At 51.3% G+C, this 25,857-nt stretch overlaps 2 protein-coding genes across 3 annotated transcripts; both read left to right on the forward strand.

The window, feature by feature from the left end:
- The first annotated feature begins 495 nt into the window (after positions 1 to 495).
- On the forward strand, positions 496 to 22,348 carry ZFP91 (ZFP91 zinc finger protein, atypical E3 ubiquitin ligase). Of its 2 annotated transcripts, none has more exons than XM_074842603.1 (11): positions 496 to 1,092; positions 1,849 to 1,874; positions 12,936 to 13,151; positions 13,404 to 13,440; positions 13,939 to 14,028; positions 14,386 to 14,508; positions 16,795 to 16,845; positions 17,332 to 17,410; positions 17,768 to 17,882; positions 18,395 to 18,494; positions 18,871 to 22,348. In XM_074842603.1, the coding sequence occupies exons 1-11, from the start codon at positions 737 to 739 to the stop codon at positions 19,379 to 19,381; spliced, it is 1,704 nt and encodes a 567-aa protein (XP_074698704.1). In that variant the 5' UTR covers positions 496 to 736; the 3' UTR covers positions 19,382 to 22,348. The 2 variants fall into 2 exon arrangements, with proteins under 2 accessions (XP_074698704.1, XP_074698705.1); XM_074842604.1 differs by having other exon boundaries at positions 504 to 1,092; positions 13,942 to 14,028.
- Positions 22,349 to 23,175: 827 nt separating this feature from the next.
- CNTF (ciliary neurotrophic factor) lies at positions 23,176 to 25,305 on the forward strand. The gene is made up of 2 exons (XM_074841967.1): positions 23,176 to 23,609; positions 23,915 to 25,305. Exons 1-2 carry the CDS (start codon positions 23,496 to 23,498, stop codon positions 24,386 to 24,388), a joined length of 588 nt encoding a protein of 195 aa, XP_074698068.1. The 5' UTR covers positions 23,176 to 23,495; the 3' UTR covers positions 24,389 to 25,305.
- Positions 25,306 to 25,857: the final 552 nt, after the last annotated feature.

Here is a 25,857-nt window from a genome sequence, read left to right on the forward strand (position 1 = left end):
CGCCGCCCGACGGGGCGTTTTTTTTTTTCTTAAAGGAGAAGCGACAGCCAAAAGCGGGCCCCGCCGCCAGGCCTCGCCGGAACCGCGAGCGGCGCCGCGGCCCCGCGGCAGGGAGCGGCCGCGCGGGGCGGGGGGGGCGAGCGGCTTCCCCTGCCAGGCCTCGCCCGCGGGGCGAGGGAACCCGGGGGCAGCCGGAGGGGCGCAGGCAGCGGCGGCGGTAGGGAGCCCGGCAGCGCCGAGGGCCGGGCGGCGGCCGCGCGGCGGACGGGCGAGCCGGGCGGCGGGGCCGGCAGAGCGGCAGCCGGAGGGGCCGCGCTCGGGTGGGCGCCGCTGCGGGGCCGGCCGGGGGGGGAGCGGGCGAGCGAGCGCGGCGGCCCCAGCGGCGCCTGCGCGGCGTGGCGCACGCTCGGGGCGCGCGGGGAGCCGCCCGCTGGTTGGCCGCGCGACAGCGCGGGGCCGGGCCCCGCCGAGCCGGGCCGCCCATTGGCCGGGCGGCGCGCGAGCGGCGGAGAAAGGCGGGAGGGCCGCGGGCCGGGGGGCGTGGGGCCGGGGGCGGGGCCGTCCCTCGCCTCCCGCCCGCGGATTGGCGGGCGCGGGGAAGGGGCGGGTTCGCCGGCGGCCCCGCGTGAAGGCGGGCGGCGGGCGGTGATTGGGCGCGGCCGGGGCGGGCGGGGGAAGGTTTGGCGGGAGGGTGGAGCGCGCAGCAGCCGCCGCGGCCCCGTCGCTCGCCGACCCGATGCCGGCGGGCATCGAGCAGCCGGGGGGCGCCGAGGAGCAGCCGCCCGCCCAGGGCCCGCCGGCGGCCGCAGAGAGGCCGCCGTCCTCGGGCCGCCGCCGCCCGCCGCCGCCGCCCGCCGCCGAGCAGGGGGAGGAGTCTGGCGGCAGCCGGGTGCTGAGGGGCGGCCGGGAGCGGGGCCGGGCCGCGGCCGCCGCTGCCTCGGCCGCGGGGGGAGCCGCCGCCGCCGCAGCCGCCTCCCGCCGCCGTAAGGCCGAGTATCCCCGGCGTCGGCGGAGCAGCCCCGGGGCCCGGCCCGCCGCCGAGCAGCCCGCCGCCGAGACGCCGCCCGCGGCCAAGAAGGCCCCCCGGGCCGGGTGAGTGCCCTGCGGCGCCGGGCTTGGCCCCCGCCCTCCGCGGGGTCGGGGCCGGGGGTGGGGGGCTGGCGGGCGGCCCCGTCCCGCTCGAGTGGCGCCTAGGCCCCGGGGTCCGCCTCCAGCCGCGGGGCGCCCCGCGCCTCCGCCTCTTTGTTCCGGGCCGGCCCCACCGGTCCCTTCCCAGGAAGGGCAGTGTCCCGAGCGCTGCTGCCCTGGCCGCCCTGCCTGCTGCACCAGACGTGCCTCCGGTTGTAAGCGGAACCGTGAGTGCCTGCTGCGCAGCCTCCTCGGGGATAGCTGCCGCCTTCCCGGGTGCTCTTTGCTGCCCAGCTCGTTCTGCCTCCATACACCAAAAGTCTCAGTGAAGGAGGTGGCGGGATTTATTTTCCCGTGAGGAGATGACTGCATCTCACTGCTGCTTTATTTCTGGAGTAGGAAGCTAGCCACGTGCGTATGTACTCTTGGAGCCTTTGGTAACGTAGCTGATCTGCCGCGTTTTAACTGCAAAGCCCCTCTGATTTGGACAGGACTATTATGGGCAAGACTGGGCTGATGTATTCGTATAGTTCACCTAAGTTTTCTCTGGATGAAATAATCTGTGATGGTATAAGAGGTTGAAGCCAGCGATATGAGCACAAGGCACCGGGTCTGTCCACAGTTGGGAATTAGGGCTCATTCTCCACATCATTCAGTTTCTTGTTTCAGCTGCCATGCCGCAGAAGCTGTCTCTTATGCTTGTCTCTTGTCTTTTTTCAGGTGCACAGATAAAGCAACTGGTAAAGGTAAGAGCTGAATTACTCCTACTGTTGTATTCCACCCAGAAAGTTAGGGCTTTCCCACGAAGGTAGCCAAACATCTGTTGGATCTTCCTTTTAAATAATACTTTGTTGCTTGACGACAAGCAGTTTCTTTCCAAGGTCTCTCTCAAGACTGTGGAACTGCGGTAAGCTGCTGCTGATGTTTGCACGTGCCCAACGTGCAAAAACTTGTTCTTCCAAATAACCACTAGGGTATTACTTCGCTGTCAGAAGTTGAGACCACACCGCACCGCAGTTTGGCAGCTCTTGTTGCACAGTGGTCCCGAGTAGCTGGCAAAACCTGGGCTCGTGTCTGCTGCTGTCACAAATACAGGTGTAGGTCCTCAAGAGATGTGTGAAAGATACGTGGAAATAAGAGTATTCAAATATTTACACTTGTACTTTTCTAGCTTTAGGGGATGGTGAATTTTTTTATGCTTATGTGTTCAGGGATGAAAAAGAAAAGTTTTGAAGGGGAGCGAGTAGCTTAATGGGTCTGATCAAGAAAGCCCGAGCTGTCGGGAGCTGCAACCAGGAGCAGAACTTTTGTTCTTCCAGTGTGAACTGTGTGAACTCTGTGCATCTATTTAACAGCTTCTTGTACACGAGAAATGTTAGAGGGCTTTGCTCCTTACACAGTGATGACTTCTGAAACAGCTCCAAGTGAAAGGCTTTCTGTAGTGTTGGTTTTGATCTGGCACTGGAGAACTGCCACAGAATGAAGTAGTGAGGAAAGAAGGTTGTACACCCGTGCAAATGAATTCACCTTTCTGCTGGAGCTGTTCAGTTCTGGTTTGCAGGCCTTTGTGTCTTGAAGGCTGCCTTTATTCTTGTAACTGTTTAACGCTTTAACTTTGTTTATACAAGTCTATGGATTTATTTCATTTGGGTGTTGAAATCCATCACAGTTCTAGTGGCAAGGTGTATTTTTGCAGACCAAAGCAGAATTAACTGATGTGTGTTTAGCACAGACCCTGCTTGCGTGCGTTTAACTCTTACTGCGTAAGGGGTGGGCCGAGTATTGTAAGAGCTCCAGCCTTTTAGGTCAAAGCAAAGTTGCTGAAACGTGTAAAAAGGCGTGATGTTGGCACCTAATATGCATGTAGTGTTAACATCACATTTTAATGGTGATTCTCATTGTTTTGGATACCCTTAAGCAGAAATGTTCACATGACAGTGGTGGAAAACAGGCAGAATAGTCCTACTTTTACTCCCACTTTCTTGAGATGTGCTTGGGTACGGCAAATATCCGTCCGAAGCTTCCCAAGTTTGGTGGTGCTCTGCACTCTGGCCGTTTTAGACTTGTAGCTTTGGGCTCTTGAGTGATTCAGCTGTCCTTGAATGTGAGAGTGGAAAAAGTATTTATTAAATTTCTTGGTCTCTTTTTTTATGATTAGACTAGCAGCCAAAATGGATGGCACGAACATTTACATGGAAATTGGCACTGAGAAGTGATGACTACTTCTAGTCCAAAGGAAATCTGCCTTGGTGATTTTTTTGTTTTCTTTCTTGTTTGGTTTTTAGTCTTTAAAAATGCAGAAGCGAGAAAGCTGCACTTCTGTGTCCCAGCTGCACACTGGATGAAATCCTTGCTGTGTGTTTGTGCTTATTGGAGAAGACATGGAAACACTGAATAAAGTGTCCTCCTCAGACAGATCATGCAGTATGCAGGAGAGAAGCTTCCCTCCTGCTCCCCCCTTCTTGGCCTTTAGCGTGAAATGTGTGAAGAAGCCTAATCAGGTGTAAGCAAACTGCAGCTTTCCTTGCACAGCAGGGTTTTTTGGTAGCTAGGAGTAATTCTGAAAGGTAAAATACCTTTCATCATTTCACCCCAGGATGGAGCTGGGTTGAGGAAGAAATCCAGTAAAGCTGCTGAGTGGTTCTGGAGAAGGGTTTGAATTTAGTGCTAGTGATTTACTGGCGTGAGTTCTGACATGGAATTTAATTCTACATGGTGATTTGCGTTATAATATTATCCTTACTGTAAAATACTAAAGCCAGTTTAGAATACTAAATTTGCATGAGCTCAGCCATAACTGTTAGCCTCTGTATACAGGGCAAATGGCCTGTGGAAGTGAGGTATACCTGGTGACATGTCCTGTGTACCTATCGGAGAAATAAAAAACTTGCTGCACCAAAGTTTATTCAGTAAGTGGTGTTGTCTTATGTTTGGGATTATATTTTGAAGTAAAGTCACCAGCGTTGCTGTTGGTAAAGAAAGCTTAGCAGTGATGGGCGTGATCATGGCTAAATTTGTGCTGTTGATTATAACCGAGTCGCTGTAACAGTGGAAGTGTCTCGCCAGGATTTACGTTCTCTGTATAGTGCTGTGGGATCAGAGGGCTTTTCTGCTCGTCCACTTGGGAGTGCAGGCACAAAGGTCTGACTGTGCAGGTCTGACGGGAAGATTGCTGGAAGGTTGAAGTCGAAGGTGTGTACTGTGTCAGAATTAGTCTGCGATTGTTACCATACTAGTGTGCACGAAGGCAGTTGCAAAGTCAGCCGTGCTGATTGTATTTCCTGTCTTGTCTGCTTAGTCATGCATTTGCAATATTTCCCTAATGTGTTCCTGTAGAAATATTAGTTACATAAGTAGAACATTTAATCTCAGTTTATAAATGAATTCATGTAGCTATAGTCAGACTGTGTAGTATAATTCACATTTGACTTCCCATGATGCTGTATATACTTGTGGAAATAATTTTCATTTTAGTTAGGCCTGAATAATTTTAATTATTGGAATATAGATTTAATGAATACACTTCACGTCCTGCCATCACTGGATTGGAAATTCACTGCTTGCTGTGACTCTTATTAGCAGTCAGACAAAACTTGCTTCTCCAATTTAATTTTACAGCCGAATCAATTTCTGACTCCATCCACCTTTTTGTAAGATTTTTACCTCTGCTGTTTAGTAACCACTTTTAAGAGTTTGAATGAAATCTTACAATCAATTACAGCTGAAAAAACAGGCTGTGAAGCTATTCTGGAGTAGTGGCTGAGTATAAGGAAGCCAGGTTTATGCTCAGTAGTAGAGCCCCTGCCTTACTGTGTTCCCAAAATGTACGTGCTTTGTCTTCGAGGTTTTAGAGCTGCAGGTTGCAAGAAGGTTACTTCTTCCGCAGCGAGAAGAAAGAGGGTGGGATTGGAAGCATTTGTACTATTTGTGTTATGCCACGGATGAACACTCAGATTACTGAATCTCCGTCTCTAATGTTGCTCTGCCTGTGTCACACAGCTGAAACATACTCGATGTGGACCCTTTTTTATGCAAGTTATTTTTCTTGCATGTTTTCATGCAACTCTACATTGGTATTGATGCTTTTTTGCAGTGATAAGAACAAGATCCAGTGTAATTCCTGAAGTGCACGTAGGTACACAGCTGTGTGGTAGTGCTATTAAAAGGTGGAAAGAAGGGTTTGTTGGAGAGGTAAAACAGGGCCTTTATTTATGAAGCCTTTATTTACTTAAAAGCTGTGATCGAAAGTGATGTAGTGCCATGTGCATGGAGAGTCATCTCCTTGGAAGTCCGTTCTCAAAGCAAAGTTTTTTTTGCACAGCGTGGGCTAAAGGATAACGCCAGCAGTATTTACATATTTCCTCAGTGCATGGTTATAGAAACTGTGCGTTAGAAACAGTCATGTGTGGAATACTTTTGTTAGATATTCACACAGTTGGAGAACTATCTTGGTGATTTGTTCCGTGATAAATTTTTTTTCTCCAGTCTTTCCATATGAGGCTACTGTAATGCACTTTGTGGGTGGCTGTTATTGCAGCCGTTCTCTCACCACAGTGGCTTCCAAGCTGCGATTTGAAGGCTCAGGGGAGAGGGGAGGTCAGAGGGCTGTTTCTTCAAGGACCGTGAAAGGAAATGAGTGGGAAATACAAGCTTGCTCTGAAGCAGTCCGCTTTTAACTGCTAGAAAAACTGTAAGCTTCCATGGATTAAAAAAAGATGGAAAACATTAAGACTCTAGTTGGTTTTGTAGCATAGATAACTCGCATTATACCTCATTATTTGTATTCTTAAAGCTTCATGCTTCTTTAGTAATGACTGCTTTCCCTTAAGACTTCATCAGTGTTTTGAGAGAGAAACGTCATTACTTAAAATCTAACCTCATAAAAATGTGCTGAATTTAAATAACTCGGATTGCCCAAACCTACTTTCACTCCTACAAGGATTTTCCTGTGTCCCATATGTACAATTTCACAGCTCTTTGGCGGGGGAGGAGCCATTTGGATAGAGGTTTACACTAGGATTTTTTCCCTGAGTTTCATTTTTGTCTCTGCCATTAAAAAACTACGTGTTCAGTGCCTTAACTGTTGTATGGTTACTATGTTAAATCTAAGTCACAGTCTGAGATGTATATATGTTGTGCATTTATTTTCATAATAAATGTTTTGTAACTTAATTCACGGTTTATTTTCCTTTCACTTAATTGTACATAGGTATTTTCTGAAAGCGTCTACTTGGCAGGGTTAGTAAGATGCTTTCAAATGCTTTATAAATTAAAGTTTAGAGAAATTGTTAGCAATCAACAAACTGTTAATTTGTACCAATAGAATGTTTCATTTTTCTGTACATCAGGGGTAAAGTGACATGGATATTTGTTACTGTTGTTATGTCAGAGAAAGAGAGGAATCTGTTACTGCAACAAGCTTACCTCTGAGCGGCAGGTTGAAAGGGGGTTGGTAAATCAAAGCTTGAACATCTGAACAAGCTGGTAAAAGTAGATGTGGAGTACCAAAGAACTCCCAGTTCTGAGAGTAATTGAGTGGATTTTTGAGCTGCCAGGATAGCAGGACTGGTGCCTAGCAATGCACTGGTTACAGAGGGCAGGCTGATGCCAAGTCTATGAGCTGTGCTGTAAGCAGCAGAAGCAAGTGGCTCTGCTTCTGGAGGGTTTCCATCCTTCATCCCCAGTGAAACCCGAGGACAGCAGTATCTCCCACCAGTGCTGCCGACTTTGCAAAATGGCATCTGTACTAGCTTTACTTCCGCACGCCCTTCCTGCGGGGAACGGTAATTCAGGTCTCTGTTCTCTGGCTACCTGCTTCTCTTTCCTGAAATACAGAGCAACACTGCATCTGCAAGCTGTTAGGGGAACGGGGGTGGACAGGCACAGCAGGATCACGCGAGGCCTGTGATGAAGGAACTGCTACTACTTCTTCAGGAAGTGAATGCAGTTGGTTTGGACTTTCTGCTCTTTGCAATGAGTAATTGATATGTGCCTGGGACTTTGTTTTCCTTCAGTGCTTGGAAAGAAAGTCTGGGAGGTGTCGGATGTGGGATATGCGTATTTACTGCTCAGGCCCTTGTCGGCTTGCTGTCAGTTACCCAGCCACGCTCTTAACACTTGCTGCATCCAGTGGTGTAAAAAAAGAAGCGGTAAGCACCCTGTTCTTGGAGCAGTGTCCTATAAAGAAAATGCTGTGGGACTGGGGAGTGAAGCAGCTGTAGATGAAGCAAGAAACAAAGCATGAGAAAGCGTGAGTGCCAGTCTCCGTGGCTTCCTGTGGGTATCCTGCCTGCAAAGTGGATTTATGATATAGGGAGGAATTGAGACTCAGAAGGGTAAGTTTATCTCCTGGTCTGGGAGACAGTGGACAAACTTTCATATTTATCTCTTTTGTTTCAGTTCGTGGCAATGCTGGTATATGTAGAAAAACGTGATACAGGTTCTGAGATAGATGCTTTTGCTGGTTTGGTCACCTTGCGTGCAGTGCTCCGGGGGCAGAGTTGGAGTGTGAATGAGAATACGTTTCTGCTGCACATCTGAAATGGGAATCTGTGCTGACTAGCGTGCTGAGTAACGATGGAGCATTACTGGGGTAAGCTCTGTTAAGAAGCAGAGCAGTGCTCAGAGTCTTGTCTTTTGTTTGCCTAAACAATTATAAGGGAGCTACAACTTTTTAGCTAGTTTCCTCCTAGATTTCCTTTTCTTGTCCCTTCTCCCAGTGACTGGTCTTTTCTTCACAAATTTTAAGATTAAAGGACAGTTGGTGCCTCTTGTGTACCATCGCTCAAATCTATACATGTTTTCTGCCCCGGACACTGTTAAGTTTAAAGGTTGTTGGGAAGAATCAGCAGAATGGTGAAAGTACCTCAGAATGAAAGCTGTTTATCATTGACTGACTTAAGGGAGAGTTCAAGGTAGGAAGAACCCCGGGAGCCAAAAAATCAAAAGGATTGGTAAGACTTCAGAAAGTGGATTTTCCCCGTCTCTCTTGAATGACTTCCTGAGAGATGCAGGCATCCACGCAGCTCCCAAATCTAGCTTCTGCAGAGGCTACGGGATGAGGTAGGTAATGATTACCGTCAGTATTCCCACCAGGGAAGTGGTGGATTCCCCAGCCCTGGTCAGCAAGGTGCGGGGCCGTCTTGTCTAGACTGTGCTTTTGCCAGGAAAGGTTGGCCCGGATGATCCTTGAGGTCCCTTCCAACCTGGGTTTCTACGATTAATGTCAGTGCTGGAGAGTTGCAGGTGAGTGTGAGCATGAGGATGCTTCTTGGCAGACTCATTTTGCCAAGTTGTAGTTTCTGTTGCCCTCTCTCCATGAAATGTGATTCGGACAAAAACCAGCAGAGCTGGGTCTTAATCTGAGGTTGCATGTGGCGACTGGCCGGCAGACTCTGCCAAAAGGAAGGCATGTAATTCATTTTGCAGCAGCCGATCTGAGAAGCAAATGCTTGGTGCTGCTTTATGCTTTGCGCTGGGGGTGCCTCAACGCTTCTTGTGCCTCGTATTCTTCTGTCCTCCTGCAGTCTTGAGTTCTTATGACCTGGTGTCTGTCACAACTGCTGACATTTGCTACGAAATAACAGGATGTGAGCCTATAATCCATTTTCTGTGCGTCTTCTGGGAGGACAGGATCCTTCCAGAGGAATTGTGGCTAGCCAGAGCTAGTGGTGTTGACAAGTTTATGCGGTTTTAAATGCAGAATTGACTACAGCCTTTCTAACTTAAATTTTTCCTATGTTTCAGTCTCAAGAGTTTCAAGCAGCATAGTTTTTGTTGGAAGAACAGAGCCCGATTATCTGATAGCAATGTTTATTCCCTCTATCTTGTTTCTCTTGCTTCTTTGTGCCATTAGCCAGATCCTAACTGAGGAGTGTGGCTTTCTGTGTAGAGGCGTTTGTGAGAGGAGAGGGGTAATCCACAGGATTCCTTCACAGGCTAAGCGTGATACCCAAGACAGGACTTAAAATAACGGTAAGGTCCCTGGGTAGTCAACCAAGAGAGGCAGGCATCTCCTAACTCCTTCCACTGGTGACAGAGACAGACAGGGGCAGTCGTGTTTCTGACCTAAATGCAGACACAAGTCCTGTTACTTCCTGCCTAACATCAGCAGTTTGGGGAGGAATCCTCAAACACAATTAAAATTGCAACGCCTCCAGTGACAGGCTTGTGATTACCTCTAATGCCAGGTCAGGTGTGTTAGACAAGAAGGCAGCAGGAGGAGGAAGTTCTGCTTTTGTCTCTAAGCCAGCTGCTGTCTCTGTATTTAGTGGTTTTTTCATTACCGTTTTGGTTTGGTGGTTGTTTTTTTGAGAGGCAGGCTGGATTTATCAGAAGGCTGTTTTTGTGAAGGAAAAAGGAAATTTAGGTGTGGGAAAGAGGTATAAAATTTATTAAAAATCTAGGACTTTTCTTGCAATCTTTTATTTTGGACAAAGCCTTGGTGAATGCTGATTCCAGCTGGTAGTGCAGCTGAATACTTTGCAGATACAAGTTTCCTGGTGCAGCTCTGACCTTTGCGTAGGGGCCTGTATCCCCCGTTGGGAGGTTCTAGAATTATAAGGATTTTCACCTAATAGCTCTATATTGCTTTATGAGATCTACTGCAAAGTAAATATTTGATGTTTCTCCTAACTATGGGTTTTTTTGGAGGTACATAGGTATTCACAGCATGTTAAAATGCAATGAATCTGTTAGACAAGCATGCTGAAGTAGAGGAAGAAGTAAAAACGGAGAAATCATGGGGAAAGGCTTATTAAACACCTTCACTTCAGAGAAATGAAGCAAAATTGCTAGGTGAGTGGTGTGCTTTGTAGAAATGTATTCTGAGGGTGGTCTGTTTCAACTCAGTAAGTCTAATCTTTAAAATACTAGCTCTTGCTAAGAAATCAGTTGAATGCTCAATCTTCCAAGGGAATAAACCTCTTTAAACAGCAGCAGTGTGTGCTAACACTGGTAGCATGGTAGTGTTTGAGGGGGAAATTTCAAGAGAATGGTTTCAAGTGTCTTTGGATTCGATTTAGCATTCAAAAACATTGAGCATGTTCCCAATTAGGATTAAAAACATAAAGCAGTCATAGTTCACCTTGATCTGCTAAACCAGGAAGCCAAAAAGAAGGCGTAGTTCATGCCTGAAGATGAAGTGGACTTTATACATGCAAGACATCAGACTTAGTTGCTGTTTTACAACAAAATTGTGATGCCTCGCATCCTGTATTCCAGTCAGATTTTTTCAGTCAAATGTTGATTATTTCCATCCTGTTAATCAAGGACTAGGGAATGAGTCATGCGAAGCAAACTACATGCTAGAAGTAAAAGGATCATTTGGTTCAAAAGGCTTGATGCAAAATTAGAGATTTCAGGTTGGGAGGCACCTCAGGATATTTCTGGTCCCACCTGCTGCATAACATGGATTCAACACAGAGTCCACATCATGTTGCTCAGGGCTTTCTCCAGTCAGGTCTGGGCAAGCTCGAGAAGTGGGCCCATGGGAACCTCATGAGGTTCAACAAGGCCAAGTGCAAGGTCTTGCACCTGGGTCAGGGCAACCCCTGGCTGTGGGATGAAGAGATTGAGAGCAGCCCTGCAGAGAAGGACTTGGGGGTACTGGTGGATGAAAAACTGGACATGGGCCAGCAATTTGTGCTTGCAGCCTAGAAAGCTAGCGGTGTCCTGGGCCACATAAAAAGAAGCGTGGCCAGCAGGTTGAGGGAGGTGATTGCAGCCCCTCTACTCTGCTAAGACCCCACCTGGAGTATTGTGTCCAGCTCTGGGGTTCTTGGTACAAGAAAGACATGGACCTGTTAGAATGGGTCCAGAGGAGGCCGCAGAAATGTTCAGAGGGATGGAACGTCTCTGCTATGAGGAGAGGCTGAGAGAGTTGGGGTTGTTCAGCTCTGGGGAGGCCTTATTGCCACCTTTCAGTACTTAAAGGGGGCTCATAAGGAAGATGAGGACAGGCTTTTTAGTAGGGCCTGTTGCAACAGGACAAGGGCCAATGGTTTTAAACTAAAAGAGGGTAGATTCTAACTAGATATAAGGAAGTAATGTTTTACAATGAGGGTGGTGAAACACTGGAACAGGTTGCCCAGACCGGTGGTAGATCCCCCATCCCTGGAAACGTTCAAGGTCAGGTTGGAAGGGCTCTGAGCAACCTGATCTAGTTGAAGATGTCCCTGCTCATTGCAGGGGGGGTTAGACTAGATGACCTGTAAAGGTCCCTTCCAACCCAAACCATGCTAGGATTCTGTGGAGGCTGCACAGCCTTGCTGGGCCCCTCTTACAGTTCTTGACTATCATACTCTTGGGGAAAAATGCTGTTCCTGTATGCAGTCAGACCTCCCTGTTTCACTAGATGACCCCTGCCCCTCATCTTCCTGCTGTGCACCTCAGCAAGGAGGTTTGGTTTGCTTGAGAGCCTGTCTGTATACTGTAAGGCTGCTGCTGCTTCCCCCCAGGGTTTTCTGTTCTCCAGGTGGACAAGTACTTTTCCCTTGGCTTGTCAGGTTTTGTGTTTCAGCCCCTGACCGTCTTGGTGGTCCCCCTTGGACTTGCTCAGACATGTTGACAACCTTCTTGTGGTGGTAGTCCAAAACTGGAGGGGGAATCCAAATGTCTAACAAGTGCTGAGTAAAGGACGTTAACAGTGTCCCTCTGTTTCCTGGCCCTGCTCCTGTGAATGGCCCCTCCGATGCTGTGGGCTTCCCTCACTGCCAGGGCACGCTCCTGGCTCTCGATGTGCAGTTTGCTCTTCGCTGGGACTCCCAGCATAGCAGAGCTGCTCCCCAGCCAGTCCTTAGAGGACTGTCTGCTGCCTTTGCCAGCAGATGCTTGATAAATTCCCAGGCATCTCAGTGGTGCTGCTGGCTGGTGCTTAGGCAGCAGAAACCCACCTGAAACTAGACAGCAGTGCAAATGTATTTGGGTAAAAAGGAGTGGGTCAGAGCTTAGCCTAGAGCACAGGCCCTGCGGAGCACTCCAGGTGGCTTTGTGTACTAAAGCAGTGGCAAACCTGGAGTGCTGAGTGTAGCCAGCTGCTTGGAATTAATTTCTTCAGCACATTGTGACATTTCAAAAGGCATTTGAGTTCATTAAGGCCTAGTGTCACAGCAAGCACCAAAAAGTGAGATCAGGTGAACTGTACTTGGGAATTTTGGTTTTTAAGGGATGAACTTGCTCACATAGACATTTCAGCCAGTTCTGTTATCTTGCCAAAACATATCTGGAGATCAGCCATAAGCCAAAAAGAAACCACCTGTAGAAGCTATAAATGAGTGCAAAGACCTCAGGCTAACAGTGCTTGTGATGCTTTTTGCTGTAGCATAAGACCAGAAACATCCAGCTCAGATTCCTCAGGGTTATTACCAGGTGTACAATTCTGATTAAAGATGTGTTTGGGGGATTCTCCAAATGTGACTTTTAACGTGGTCCAATTTTGAAGCTAGTTTTCATAAAGCAGTTGCTGAGGTTTATGAGTGTCTATCTTGTAGTGCTTAGGGGAGATCAGAGCCAGCAAATAATCATCTTAGAAGACTTTATCAGAGGGAAATGTAAGCTGTTTTCAAATATTCGTGTCTTTACTTAGAGACAGTAGGAAATGTGATGAGAGTTTGAATGAAGGCTTGCTGAGATGTGTCCTGTCTGGCTTGGCAGAGCTACACTCCAAATCTATAAGAGGTAGTGGCTTCTTCGTCAGAGCAGATGGGGGCAGTTAGGCTGTTCAACATCGTGCGACAGAGAGGAGTGTGAATTAATGATAGAATTAATGATTTTTCTTGCTATTAAAGAGGTTGCAATGGGTGTTTCAGATCCCAAAGAAGAGAAGGAAGAGGAGGAAGTTTCCAGTGTCCTCAGCCATGGCTCTCCCGTCAGCACAGCCAGGCCAAGCAGAAGCTGGCGCAGCAGCAGGTCAGCCACTGCGGCCCGCCAGCGTGACACTGAGAATTCACGTGCCTCCAGATCCAAGACTGGTTCCCTGCAGCTTGTCTGCAAGTCAGAGCCAAACACAGACCAGCTTGAATACGGTACGTGGGAAGCCCTGGCATGAAAGTGTCTGGAGATAGTCAGGTCTTGGGAACCTTTGAAGGGAGCTGGATGTGGGCGTAACTTTGTGAGCTGTATGCAGACTGTGGCTGGTACAGGCGTGGTGCTTCTTGGTCATGAGTACCTTCTGCCACCAGCACTCCTGGCACTGAATGTCAACGGAGGTATCTTGAGACAGATGAGCTCACTGCAGCGAACACAGATTGAAACCTAATGGTGACTTTTCCTTTCAGAGGTCACAGAAGAGCATCGGTCTCCAGCTGGAATCAGGTAGGAAATTTTATTTTGTGGTATTTCTTCCTGTGTAATGTCTCATGAAGGGAAAATAAGGGCCTGAGGTGGTTTTTTTTTTTTAAAAAAAAGTGCTTCTTTTGAAAGATTCTATGGGATGGATAGTAGCTCTGTTTTCATTCAGTCCCGGACCTTTGTATTTTCAGTCCGGATTGCAGATGGACTGCAGATGTCAGGAGATACTGTAGAGAAATGGGCAGTGAGATTTGATGTGGGCACTTCACCTGGTGGCTTTTTTTCCTCAGGAGAAGATGCTGTAGTTAGGTGGGTTCACAAGAGGAGACTGCTCTGCCTAGCCTGCCTGTTTTGGCTGGCGTCATGCTCCTTAGTCAGAGCAAGCTGTTAGCTTTCCCCAGTCATGCTGAATGAGGAAGTGCTGTGTAATAGTGTCTTTCCCATCCCAGGGGACGATGCGTGAATATTCTTGCCATAGTGCTTAGGCTGTTGCTGCTAGTCCTCTGTTCTCCTTTCTCCCAGCAGTGATGATGAGGAGATGCTCATCAGTGAGGAAGAAGTTCCCTTCAAAGATGATCCAAGAGATGAAACCTACAAGCCCCACCTAGAGAAGTATATTAGATTACGTACTTACTGTGTTTTTAAACCAAAAAAAATTGTGACATCTTAGTTGAATAAGCTTAATTTGACTGTCAGAACCTGTGCTAGCTGCTAAGGTAGAATGGCTCCCATTGGGCACACTGTTGTCTAAATATTGCCCACAGCTATCAGGACTGTTCTTCTCTAACAGGCTAAAGCCGTAGAGCCCTGCTGGCTGCTGGGTTCTTCCTTAACCCTTGTTCATACTTCTGCTTAGAAGTAGGACTTGATAAATAGACCTGAACTTGGATCCAGTTTTTGCTTAAATATTTGAAAAAGCAGACAACGGAAAGAATATTGGAGTAATATGTTGTATGTGTATCTTTGTAGGGAAGCACCAAAGCAAAGGAGAAAAGCTAGCAAGGGGAAGGAGGAAAAAGAGAAACATAAAGAGATTAAAGTAGAAGTGAAAGAAGAGAGTGAGTTTCAGGAAGATGAAGAACCGCCAAGGAAGTGAGTACAATTCTGCAGTTATATGTAGCAGTGTGTATTGTATATTTTGCATTCTTGCTAGTGTGCAACCATGTTTTGTTGTCATTGGCTTCCCCTCTCCTCCTCTGGGCCTGAAAGATAATAGGGCAGAACCTTTTGTTCTGATACTAGGAAGCAGGACTTCTCTCTCGTACATGTTTGGCAAGATAAAATAGTTGGTATTTTCATTTAGTTTAAGTTGAGGGGTTTTTCTCCATACTGTGGTTTAGTCAGCTTACCTGGATATGGCCAGACAGTGTGAAATACTTCGCAGCATTCTCAAAACTAGTTTCTGTTGTGATGACTGAAGTGGATTAGACCGTATTAGAAAGCCAGTCAGAGAAGGCAACATCTCTTCTGTTGTGTGCCTGGAGGCAGACACGGGAATACTTTGTACGTGTCATGTGGTAAGTGTCCTCTTTGTATGTCTGGGACTAACATACCAGAGCTCAGAAAAAACAGCTGTGTTTTCTCTCCTTTTGGAGAAATAAAAGAACAAGCTTGCTACCTAGTCAGTCACTACTGCTTTGAGTGGAGACTCAAAACCTTTGGGTATGCTGTCACTGGAACTCAACACTGAAGCTTTCCTTCTGGCAGCTGAGGTAGACTGGATTTATGTGTCTTGTCAAAGCCATCCTTTGGTATAGTATGAGGGGAAAAAAAAGCAGTTTTTGTGCTTTTAGCTTCTCTGAGCAATTGGAACAAACGGGGCTCCCTCTGCTGGTCTGTGGCATGGGGCTCTGCACACCTTCGTTTTAATTTCTCTTGCTGTTTCTAAGCTGCTGCAGAGCTGATTTACACTGGAGAGGAGTACGGATGCTGACATTTTGAGAAGTTTATTTTTTCTGTTAGAAATGGCTTTCTGAGGCTGGTGGTTATGTTGTTTGGATCAGACACTACTTTTGTGCATAATAAAACCTGTGCCTCTTCTGAAGGCTTTGGCTTGAATGCTGAGCGCCTGTTCTGCATGTTACTAGCATGGTCTTGCTATCAATAAAGATGTCTCAGTACAGGCTAGAAAAGATTTCCATCAATTCACTCTAAGGGGCTGCAGCAATATGATCAGTCAGGCACAATGTTCTGGGCAGAGGCATTGTTTGGGAGGGTGCGGTTTACATGTAAGCATGGCTCTGCTCAGACAGAGCATGGATTTTTGTCTTGGCAGGTGTGTAAGCTGCTATAGTTAATTCAGAGGACTGTAAAATGGCTGCGAGGTCATTAATCCTGTTCTTCCCAGTCATGCAGATTGGTGTTCTTCACATGGTATGAAGTGCTACCCAGCAGAGCAGAGGAAATAGGGTGCACCATCAATTCTGGACTGTGTTGGCAAAATTACATGTTTATAAAAAATGCATTAGGAAATAGGAGGAGTCGTGAGAGCAAACCAAATGAAGCATTTATTTGTCAGGAATCTTGCCTTCCTCTGAATCTGCCTCCAACTTGCACTCAATTGATTTTTCTAGAGCTTGCAGTTGATGAGGCAATAGCTTGCTAACTGTCTGCGGCAGAAGCTTACGAGACCAGAATCTTGTGTGCTGTTGTGCAGCCTGGAGAGGGATGAATTTAATAAGGTCACAAGTTGTTTGGGCAGTTGCAGGTTTTTAAAAGAAGAAATGTGGAGTGTGTGATGCCTGGTTGAGGAGTTTTTAAAATAGCCCTTCCTCGCTCCATTGTGGCAGGAGAGTTGGCAATTTCTGACCGCAGCCTGTTGGGCTGTGGGTGTCTGATACCTGTTTACTGGTATCTGCACAGTTGTGAATAGTGGGCTGAGACACATCTGAGCGAGGCAACCGTGCTCAAAAATGTGTTGTATGCTAGACCTAGCAGGTAGTCACGCAACCGCAGCCTGGCTGTCTTGGCAGAGGCAGGGTGATTTGAGGTCTGCCACATGCCACCAAATGTCATGCAGAAAGAAGTGTCACCCAGGTATCAGCAGGGAGCGGTCTTCTGTGTGATGTGGCAGTTCTGCAAAATGCAGGGACAATTTGCATGGAGGCCTGATTACTTAACTTCTTTAGGGAACCTGCCCATCTATTACAAGAGCGTTTCCTTAGAAACTCTTCAGGCGTTTTGACCCAGAGCAGGTGGCAGACTTGCCAGAGCAGCTGACTTGCCGGGTGCAGTGTTACTTTTCAGCCTAAAAGTGTAGAAGAGTTCTGTAGTATTTCTTATAGCATGCTCCTGCTTTATAGCATACACTTCAAAAACTCTGCCCACTACCAATGTAAAGAGGCTTCTTTCAGTTCTGTTTCTGTAACCCTGTTACAGGAGAGGAAGGAGGAGAAAGGATGACAAGAGCCCAAGGCTGCCCAAGAGAAGGTAAGTGGTCCCCTCTACTCGTTTCTGTTCTGGAGTCTTGCTTCCCTTGTGTCCTACACAGAGATGTTCATTGTCTCAGAGCTATCTCGCGCAGTATGGAGGTCTGCCTTAAAGGGGCGGGGTGGGGGATAGCAGCATGCCTTGCCTTCCCTCCTTTCCTTCCTCCTTCTCCCTGTAGGTGTGGGCTTGATTTCTTCCAACTGAACCAGCCCCGCCTCCCCACTTCTGAGTTGATCCCTAGCCTGGCCATTGCCCAGCGATAAGGTCCTGGGGTTTTCTCAGCTCTGGGGAGAGCCCTCAAGTAGTGCTAGGAGTGGAGGGAACTCTTGGACAGAGCCTCCACCAGCATAGCTCGAACAGGAATATTGGAGCATAATCCTGTGCGCTCACATCACTGAGCTGCACTCACGCTCGTTTACCTTGCTGCTGCCCTGGCTTCAGATGCATCAGCTAACTACTTTGCCCTTCTCCTTGCTGACCTCTTAGGAAGAAGCCTCCGATACAGTACGTCCGCTGTGAGATGGAAGGCTGTGGCACAGTCTTGGCTCACCCACGTTACCTGCAGGTTGGTTGACTTTTCACCTCCCGAATGACATGTGTGTGGCCAGGGAAGGGCCGTTTCGAACAGGCAGCTGATCCTCCGCTGGCACTGAAGTACTCCTTTCTAATGTCTTTCTGTTAGACTTAATTGTGGCCACTTGTGGCCACGTGTGTCTCTTACCTGTCATGTTGCTAGATGTCCACATTTGTTTGGCTTTCTTCTCTCAGTGGAGATCAAAGCCTTTGTGTTCATGGTATAAGGGTGTCTTGTGAGTGATTGAAGTCTGGTGACCTGTTGGGGGCCATCTGCAGTCAATGTGTCTCAGCTGTTCTCTTAGCCATATACAGAGAGAGTCTACAACCTTTCACTCTTCCTTTATAGCATCACATAAAGTACCAGCACTTACTGAAGAAAAAATATGTGTGTCCTCATCCCTCCTGTGGTCGGCTCTTTCGACTCCAGAAGCAGCTCCTGCGGCATGCCAAACACCACACAGGTACAGGGAGGTGGGAAACAGATACAAACTCCTCCTCAGGTCAGTGAACAGAGAGGGGAAAAAATGGAAAAGCCTCTAGGACTTCTGGGGAGGGTGAAGCCAAGGCAGCTGGCATAGATTTGCAGCAGCAGCAGGGTATTAATTCCTTCTGGATTACCATCTTTTAAGGAAATGAAAGAAATAGGCTGTAGAGCTTTTAATTCACCCCCTGGCAAGTATCACTCAGGGGTTCTGTAGAGGAATAAACCAAATCAAGCTTTATCCTAATTTGCCAGTCCTTCAGTATTGGTCAGAATGGATGATTAGCTCTTAGGAGAGTCTTAATCATGCCTTAACTCTCCAGATCAGCTGCTGTGGTGTATTGTGGGACGCCTCCTCCTTTGCTATGCCTGCTGGCTTCCCAGCCCTTCTAGTTCTGCTGCTTCTTGGGCAGCTTTACCTGCACCATGTGAGAGCTGGAAAAGGGAGCAGGTCTGTGGGAGAGTAATGCTCCAACTGGTGTTGCTTTTTAGATCAAAGGGATTACATCTGTGAGTACTGTGCCCGGGCGTTTAAGAGTTCTCATAACTTGGCGGTGCACCGGATGATCCACACGGGCGAGAAGCCCTTGCAGTGAGTACCTCTGCCTGTCTCTTGATCCCCTGCTTTGAGGGACCCTTGGGTACAGCTGTTCTGGGGCTGTACCCAGAGCAGGGGCAGCTCTGAAGTCGGGGCTGGAGCCTGTCTCTGGTGTCCCAGCTCTCTTTAAACATGCACCCGCAGGAGCGTTTGAGCTGCCACTTGTCTCGCCTGCTCCTTGAGGCGGTGACTCAGTCGAGATCTGAGGAACATAAGCCCTCTGTAAATAAAACTGGAAGAGCTGGACCTACAGTGACACCCCATTTTAGTGGGCCCCTGCTGTTTTCCTGGGCTGCCTCTTGCTATTGCTGTCTCCCCAAGTGTGTGGGGTGTCCCTTTGTTGTGACCTCCTCCTTTTTCCCCCTCCCAGGTGTGAGATCTGTGGATTCACCTGCCGGCAGAAGGCTTCCCTCAACTGGCACATGAAGAAGCATGATGCGGACTCCTTCTACCAGTTCTCCTGCAACATTTGTGGCAAGAAATTTGAGAAGAAGGACAGCGTGGTGGCCCACAAAGCCAAGAGCCACCCCGAAGTGCTTATTGCCGAAGCACTGGCTGCCAACGCGGGTGCCCTGATCACCAGCACCGACATCCTGGGCACTAATCCCGAGGCCATCGCGCCGCCCACCGACGGGCAGGGCCTCCCCCTCCTTCCCGACCCCCTGGGAAGCGCTGCCCCGGCAGATTGCCTGCTGCTGAACCCCGACGGGATGCCGAAGACGTACTGCGGTGGGGCAGAGCGCGTGAGCCTGGTGGCTGACGGCAAGCTCTTCGTGGGCAGCGGCAGCAGCGCAAACCCGGAGGGGCTGGTCATGAACACAGAGATTCTGGGAGCCACCACAGAGGTGCTCATCGAAGATTCAGACTCCACTGGACCCTAGTGGGTGGGGAGCACGTGGGTGCTGGGACAGTTTGGACTCTGTATTTAAAAGGAGGAAAAAAAAAAAAAAAAAGAGGCACTTACTGAAAGAGAGAAAAGTTAAACAAAACTTACAATACTAGTAAATAACCGAAGGGTCTGCTCCCCTCCAGCGTGGATCACAGCACATCCTCTCTCCCAAGCACTTCTCTCTCTCCCACTGCTCCTTTGTAGAAAGGGGCACATGCTGCCATTACCAGAGCAAGTTGGATTGAGCGACGGATTTCCCCAAGGGAGGGGAGACTGCTGAAACCCTTTGCTCTACCCCAAAGCAGATGCCTTTCTGGCTCCTTGACGTGGCCCCTCTCACAAACTAGAAAGCATTTGATGTGCTCTGGACAAGTTTCTTAGGACTCCCTCTCACCCCTGGTCCCAACTTCTATGCATCGCTGCACTCTGGTCCTTGCAGTCTCATTCTTTCCCCCGGGGCTGGGAGTTTGGCTTGGCACTTTAGGCCCCCTCAGCAGGGTGAGCTGTGAAACAGCGCACGTCCCTCTCCCCACCGCGCTCCTCTGCTCCAGCTCTGGCAGGAAGTCGAGGGAACGCCCTGGCTCATAGATCATGTTTGCTTGGAGAGGCCCGGGGGCTACGGGAGCCCTGCGTGGGAGAGGCAAGGAGGAGCATCCCAGTTTGACGACAGTAATTTGCACTTTGAACATGCTTCGTTTTTGTGTTGTGGTAACAAGATTCCTTATTTATTGATTAAAAAAGGGTCGGTATTTTTTAGTTATGTTCTTAGGGGGTGGGGGCGGAAGGTGTTCAGGCTATTTCCCAGTAGGCTCCTTGGCCCTAGTGAGCGGCAGGGAGCACATCGTGCCATCATAACAGCAGCTGGAAGAGCTGAGGTGAAGGCAGCGTTGTGGAGTCAGATGTCTCTCGCAGCTTTTCCAGAGTAGAGGGAGAGCCCCTGGAGAAGAGCCCGTTTGCAGTGGGAGTCTCTGCAGCAGCGTTTTAGCAGGAGGATGAGGTGAGTGATGGAACAGCTGGCTGTTGTCTCCCTCCCTCCCAGGTCGGGGTGAGCTCCTTGCATTAAATGCTCTTTTTGCCTCCCCCTTGCTCCCTAGCCTTTCGGGGAAGAACGTCATTAGTCAGGAACTTTGTTCTCGTGACTTAGGACGGTTGTGAGCTGCTTGCTGCTGGGGGATGTTGTCATCTGACTCTGCCTCTCCTTTCCAGGTCTAGACATATACAGAAGCAGGGACTGGATGTGGTTGTCTCAGGCTTGTTTATCCAAGGCAATAGACTGACGCAGGACTAAGGGGCTGTTGGCTTCTCTCCCTGCCCCCATTCTGGGGGGAGGGTGTTGTGCAGCCATGTTCTCAAAGCTTCGCTCTTCTGCTCAAGCACCCCTGCTTTCCCTGGAGTGTGGCGGTTCAAGTGTTGCCTGCTGGTGTAGTGAGGACAGCTCTGAGCCCTTGGAAAAGCTTACATAGAGTATGATGTGTCTGCTATGGAGACTTGGATCTTTTTTTGCTCTTATCTGAAACTTTGTGTGGAGATTCAGTGGCCTTGGATTCGTAGTGTTTTTGAAAGAGGTGAAGAATAACCTGGGCTTTTTGTTTGTTTGTTTTTTCAGTTGGGTTTATGTGGTTGGGAGCAGAGCTGAAGTATCTTGTCTGAGCACAAGATCAGCTAAATTGGTCTGTAGGACACAGCAGTAGCTTGGCGAAATCAAGTACCTGGGGTCTGGAGAATGGCAATAAAACATGGGAGTTTAATTGGAAGCTTTTTCCAGGAAACTTACTCTGAACACCCACTCTGTCCCCCGTGCTGCCTGGAAATCCAGCTATGGCCCAAGCCTGACAGCATTTATTGGGCTATCTGTCCTGATTTGCCCCCTCCCTTCCCCCCTTACACTGATACCTTTGTCAGAACAAGGTGAAACACTTCTGGTGTTGGGGCGGTTCGTGGCTGAACAGTTTGCAACCCTGTTGTCTTGTGCCCTGGATGTGGGCATCCCACGTTCTTGCACCGTGGCAGCAGTGTGGCTCCCACGCCTGCAGGAGATGTGTCCAGCCATGCCTCTCCTGGAGAGGCTCCTGAACGCAGGTCTCCTGGGACAGTGCACGTCAGGTCTGTGGTGGTACGGTGTTAAACTAAACCAGTTTCTTCACTTGGGATGATCCAGTTTCTTGCTTGGATCAAATCGTTGTGATTTCCAGCAGGAAGCTTTCGGGTGGCCATCCGGTCCCTTCCCCTTGCAAACTGAAAAGCAGCAGCACAATGAGACTTGTTCAAACCCAGCTCTGATGGTTTCACCCACCAGCAGTGTGGGTCTTCTGTCCGGGGAGGCTTGGGGCTGCCCGAGCTGCCTCGTGTGGTGGCCTGCTCCCTGGCCTGGATGCTGGCCGCCGGTAGCAGCTGCGCTGGTGTCGCGGGGGTTGGCTGCGTCGTCCCCAGCGCTCGCTGTAGACCAGCCATGCTGCTGGAGCTGCTTCCCTGCCCCTGTGCCCGGTGGGAGGCGCAGAGCGGGCAGAGCCTTGCACAGAACACTAAACGGAGAGCTCGGGGTTTTGTTTTCTGAGGGATGGCACGATAAAATGCTTTTGGGTCAGGGGCTTGCTCACCTCTGGTGACGCAACGCTTGGCACCTGGCTGGGAGGTGAGGCAGGCTGCCTTGTCCAGCTCATTTGTTTCCCAGCCTGGACGCCTCCGCCAGTCCCCGCCTTGTCCTTCCATGCACACCTCTCGTAGCTCTCCTTTTTCTTTTTCTGGTCTCGGCCAGTTGCCTGTCTGTCCTCTAACCGCAGCCTGCTAACCCCTGATGCAGGAGAGACTGGCGTAGCTCCCTTCCCACTCCTCTTTGAAACCCTAAAACTGACACAGCCCTCCTGCAGCTCCTCCTCCCTTTGATGTCTCTCCTTCACTCGCATGCAGTTCGCTTCAATAAATTATTGTAGTAGTTTGCAATAAACTTTTTTGTATTTTTTTCTCTGTATTTATTTTTTTTTTTTCTCCTCCCGGGGAGGGAACGAGGGGGCGCAGGGCCCTTTGGCTGCTCTCTGCCCCCCGCAGAGCTCGCGGGTGCTGTGCCCGGCGCGGGCAGGGGCCTCTCCGTTGGCCCCGAGGCGCAGGGTTTGGGCCAGGGGGGCTGTGCCAGCTGGAGGTGGGGGGCTCTCGGAGCCCAGCAGCGCTTTCTGCAGTAGCCACCAGGTGGCAACGATGCTGCTGGGTTGGCCACCGGCCCTGGAGCTGGGGCAGTCCCCCCAGCCAGTCTGGGGCAAGGCTCTGTGTACTGTGACACTAAAGGGAAAGTGCTTTTCAACTCCTGTTTTCTCTCTTAATCTGGGTAATACATAACCAAAATAAACGTACTGAGGAAAAACCAAACCAGCTAAAAGGGCTGTTTTTGTCTTGGTGCATGCAGCTCACCTGTGGCGGGTGGCCGGCATTACCCTGGGGTGGCTGGGCCCTCCTCCCCTGCCCGCAGGACCCCGCTGCGAAAGGGGAGTTAGGCCTGGGGGACCCTGTCCCTTGCAGCCGTGGGGGAATAAGAGGGCTGGAGGCGGCCGGGCCGGGCCCCTGCAGCCTTCTGTTGGGGTTCAGGTTCCAGCCCAGCCTGCGGCCGGTGCTGGGGCTCCAGCCTGGGGGCTGCCCTCAGTCCCTCACGGGCCAACCCCCAGCGCTCTGCCCTGCTCCGGCCCCAGCCCGCTGCCCGGGCTGAGATGTTGAGCAATGTCCTGGCTTTGCTCGCCTCTTCCCGGCAGTGGTTTCCCGCGCTCTGGCATGAGCTGGGGGGATTAGCGTGCTGCTAATCTCACTGCAGAGCTGGGAGGGAGGAATGGGTCAGAGCCGGGGCTGGGAGCCTGTTGCCGCCGGGCGAGACCCTTCTGGGCAAGGCGCTTGGAGTAGCGATGCGTGGGGGAATTAGAGAAATAATCTGTCGCTGTTGATCCCAGAGGCGGGAATTTGCAGCGTCGTGCCAGGCCCCAGGCACGGAAGAGGGGGAGAGCCAGGCCAGCGGACGTGTGAGCGGAGCTCCCAGCTGGAATGCACCAGCTCAGCAAGGGATTGTCCTCCCCGGGCCGGGCAGGCGCTGCGCCGTGAGCCTGGTGCCCGCCACAGCTGCCCGGGCCATGGCGGCAGCAGACAACACCTCAGCCGCCCTCCGGCGCCGTGACCTGTGCAGCCGAGGTATCCGCCTGGCTGGGAAGATGCGCTCGGACGTCGTCGACCTCCTGGACACCTACGTGAGTTTGCCCGGCTCCCTCCGGCTGACCGCAGGGCTGGCTCCCGCTGCTGGGGGGCTCCTGGCAGCTGTGCCGGGGCGCGAGGGCTCTGGCCCACGGTAGAGATGGGGGGTGAAATGCTGCCGGTGTCCGGGCCTTGGCACTGCCGGCCGATGCTTGGGCAAACCTTGAGCACCTGGCCTTGCGCTGCCCCGAATGCCAGTGCTGGAGCTGAATCGGGGCTCCCTGGAGCCGGTGCTGGCAGGGCTCGGGAGCCCCCCCATTTCTCAAGCCGCTGCTGATCCCTGTCTGCTGTCGCCCCGCAGGTGGAGCGGCAGGGCTTGGACGCCTCCGCCAGCGTGGCGGCGGTGGAGGGGGTGCCGGCGGCAGCGGTGGAGCGCTGGGACGAGCAGACGGGGACCCAGCGGCTGCTGGAGAACCTGGCGGCGTACCGGGCCTTCCGGGCCCTGCTGGCCCAGATGCTGGAGGAGCAGCAGGAGCAGCTGGGGGAGGCGGACGCCGCCCTGGGCCGGGCGCTGGCAGCCGTCCTGCTCCAGGTCTCAGCCTTCACCTACCACCTCGAGGAGCTGCTGCGGCTGGAGAGCCGTGGGCCCCCCAGCGAGGAGGGGGCCGAGCCTCCCCCAGCCCCCCACCTCAGCCTCTTCGAGAGGAAGCTGCGTGGCCTGGGGGTGCTGCGGGAGCTGGCCCAGTGGGCTGTCAGGTCCACGCGGGACCTGCGGCAGCTCGCCAAGCCCAGCCCGGGCAGCAGCTCGGCTGCCAGCCTGGCTGAGAGCCCCTGAAGGCGGCCGGGGGGGTGGGGGGGCTCGGGTCCCACTGGGGCATAGCGGGGGGCTCCTCGCCCACCCCTGCGCAGGGCTGCCGACAGCAAAGGGGATGTTCAGAGAGGGGGATGGACGGGAGGGACCGTGTCATTAACCCCCAGGCCCCCCCCACTTTTGGTGCCACTCCCTGTGGGGAAACTGAGGCACAGACCACACGCTGCCCCAGAGGGAGCAGGGACCCCCAGGTGGGGTGAACCTCGGGGGTGGCTCAGGCTCTGCCTGCCGGGGGGTTGGAATTAGCCCCTGGGAAGCAGCTTTGCCGCTCACCCCGGGGCCCGGAGGCCCTGATCCTCAGTGGGGTGCAGCGGTGCACCTTCAAAATTCCTTTGAAATTCGGTCGCTGCCTGGCTTGCCATTGCCTGGTGCTGCCTCGGATGGATGGAAGCTGCCTCGGGGCTCTTGTGGAGACAAGGCAGGAGCGAAGGGACAGCAAAATACCGCCTGGTGAAAGGAGTCTTGGGACCTGACCCCCAGCTGCAAGATGCGAGGCTTCGCCTCCTTCACGTGGACTCTTTTCTCCCACCTGGCTAGCGTTTTCTGCACCTTGAATTTCTGCTCTAACTGCTTGGGGGCTTTTTCGGGAGGGGGGACTCTGGGGGCATGACCAGGAAGGAATTTCTTAACACTCAGACAAGGTAATGGAGAGGATCTTTTAGTTGAAAGCTGTGATTCCAAAGACCCTCTGCAAGGAGGTTTGTGCCTCCAGGGGTTATTCTGGGACTGGAAACGCCATGGAGGATTAAGCAGCCCCGACCACATCACTCACCCTGTGAAGGGGAACGCTGTGAGTTTTCGCAGCTGCCCGGGCCATGGTTTTCTTGCTGAATGGATGTGATGGCTGCTGGCTGCCGAGCAAATAAAAAGGCTGGGAGATCTACCGGGGTGATGTGACTTCTTCGGGGAGGTGGTACAGTGGGACTCAACCTCACTGGAGAGCCTGGGCTGCCCCGTCCCCACCAGGGAAGGGTTCGTCCCAGTAGGGTGAGAGGTTTGTGGGGGACAGGACCCGCTGGGAGGCTGTGGGGATGATGAAGGAGGTGGGGATGAAGGAGATGGATGTGGTGGGAGGATGAGGAGGAGGTGGGGGGGGTCGCTGGGGTTGTCCCCCTTCCTGGTGTGGTCCTGCCTTCCTCCCTGACCCGTGAGAGGGAAGGCAACATGTGGGGATGCCAGAGGCACGGGGTGGGGAGGAGGCTGGGGACGTGCCTGGCCGGCCCCGCACAAAGCGGCTTTGTTGCAGCACCGGTCACAGCGCCTGCCCCAGCGCCAGCGGCCTCTGCGTGGATGGGGGGGCCCTGGGCGCCGCGAGAGGACGAAGGGCGATGCTGAGGTAGGGCCCCCAGCGCCCATCCTGTCCACCCCACCAGCCACATCGGGGTAGGCAGGGCCGCAGGGCTGGGGCTGCCCCACAGGGTCGTGGCAAAGGA

The sequence above is a fragment of the Strix aluco genome, chromosome 16, assembly GCF_031877795.1.
Source record: "Strix aluco isolate bStrAlu1 chromosome 16, bStrAlu1.hap1, whole genome shotgun sequence".
NCBI classification, from domain to species: domain Eukaryota; kingdom Metazoa; phylum Chordata; class Aves; order Strigiformes; family Strigidae; genus Strix; species Strix aluco.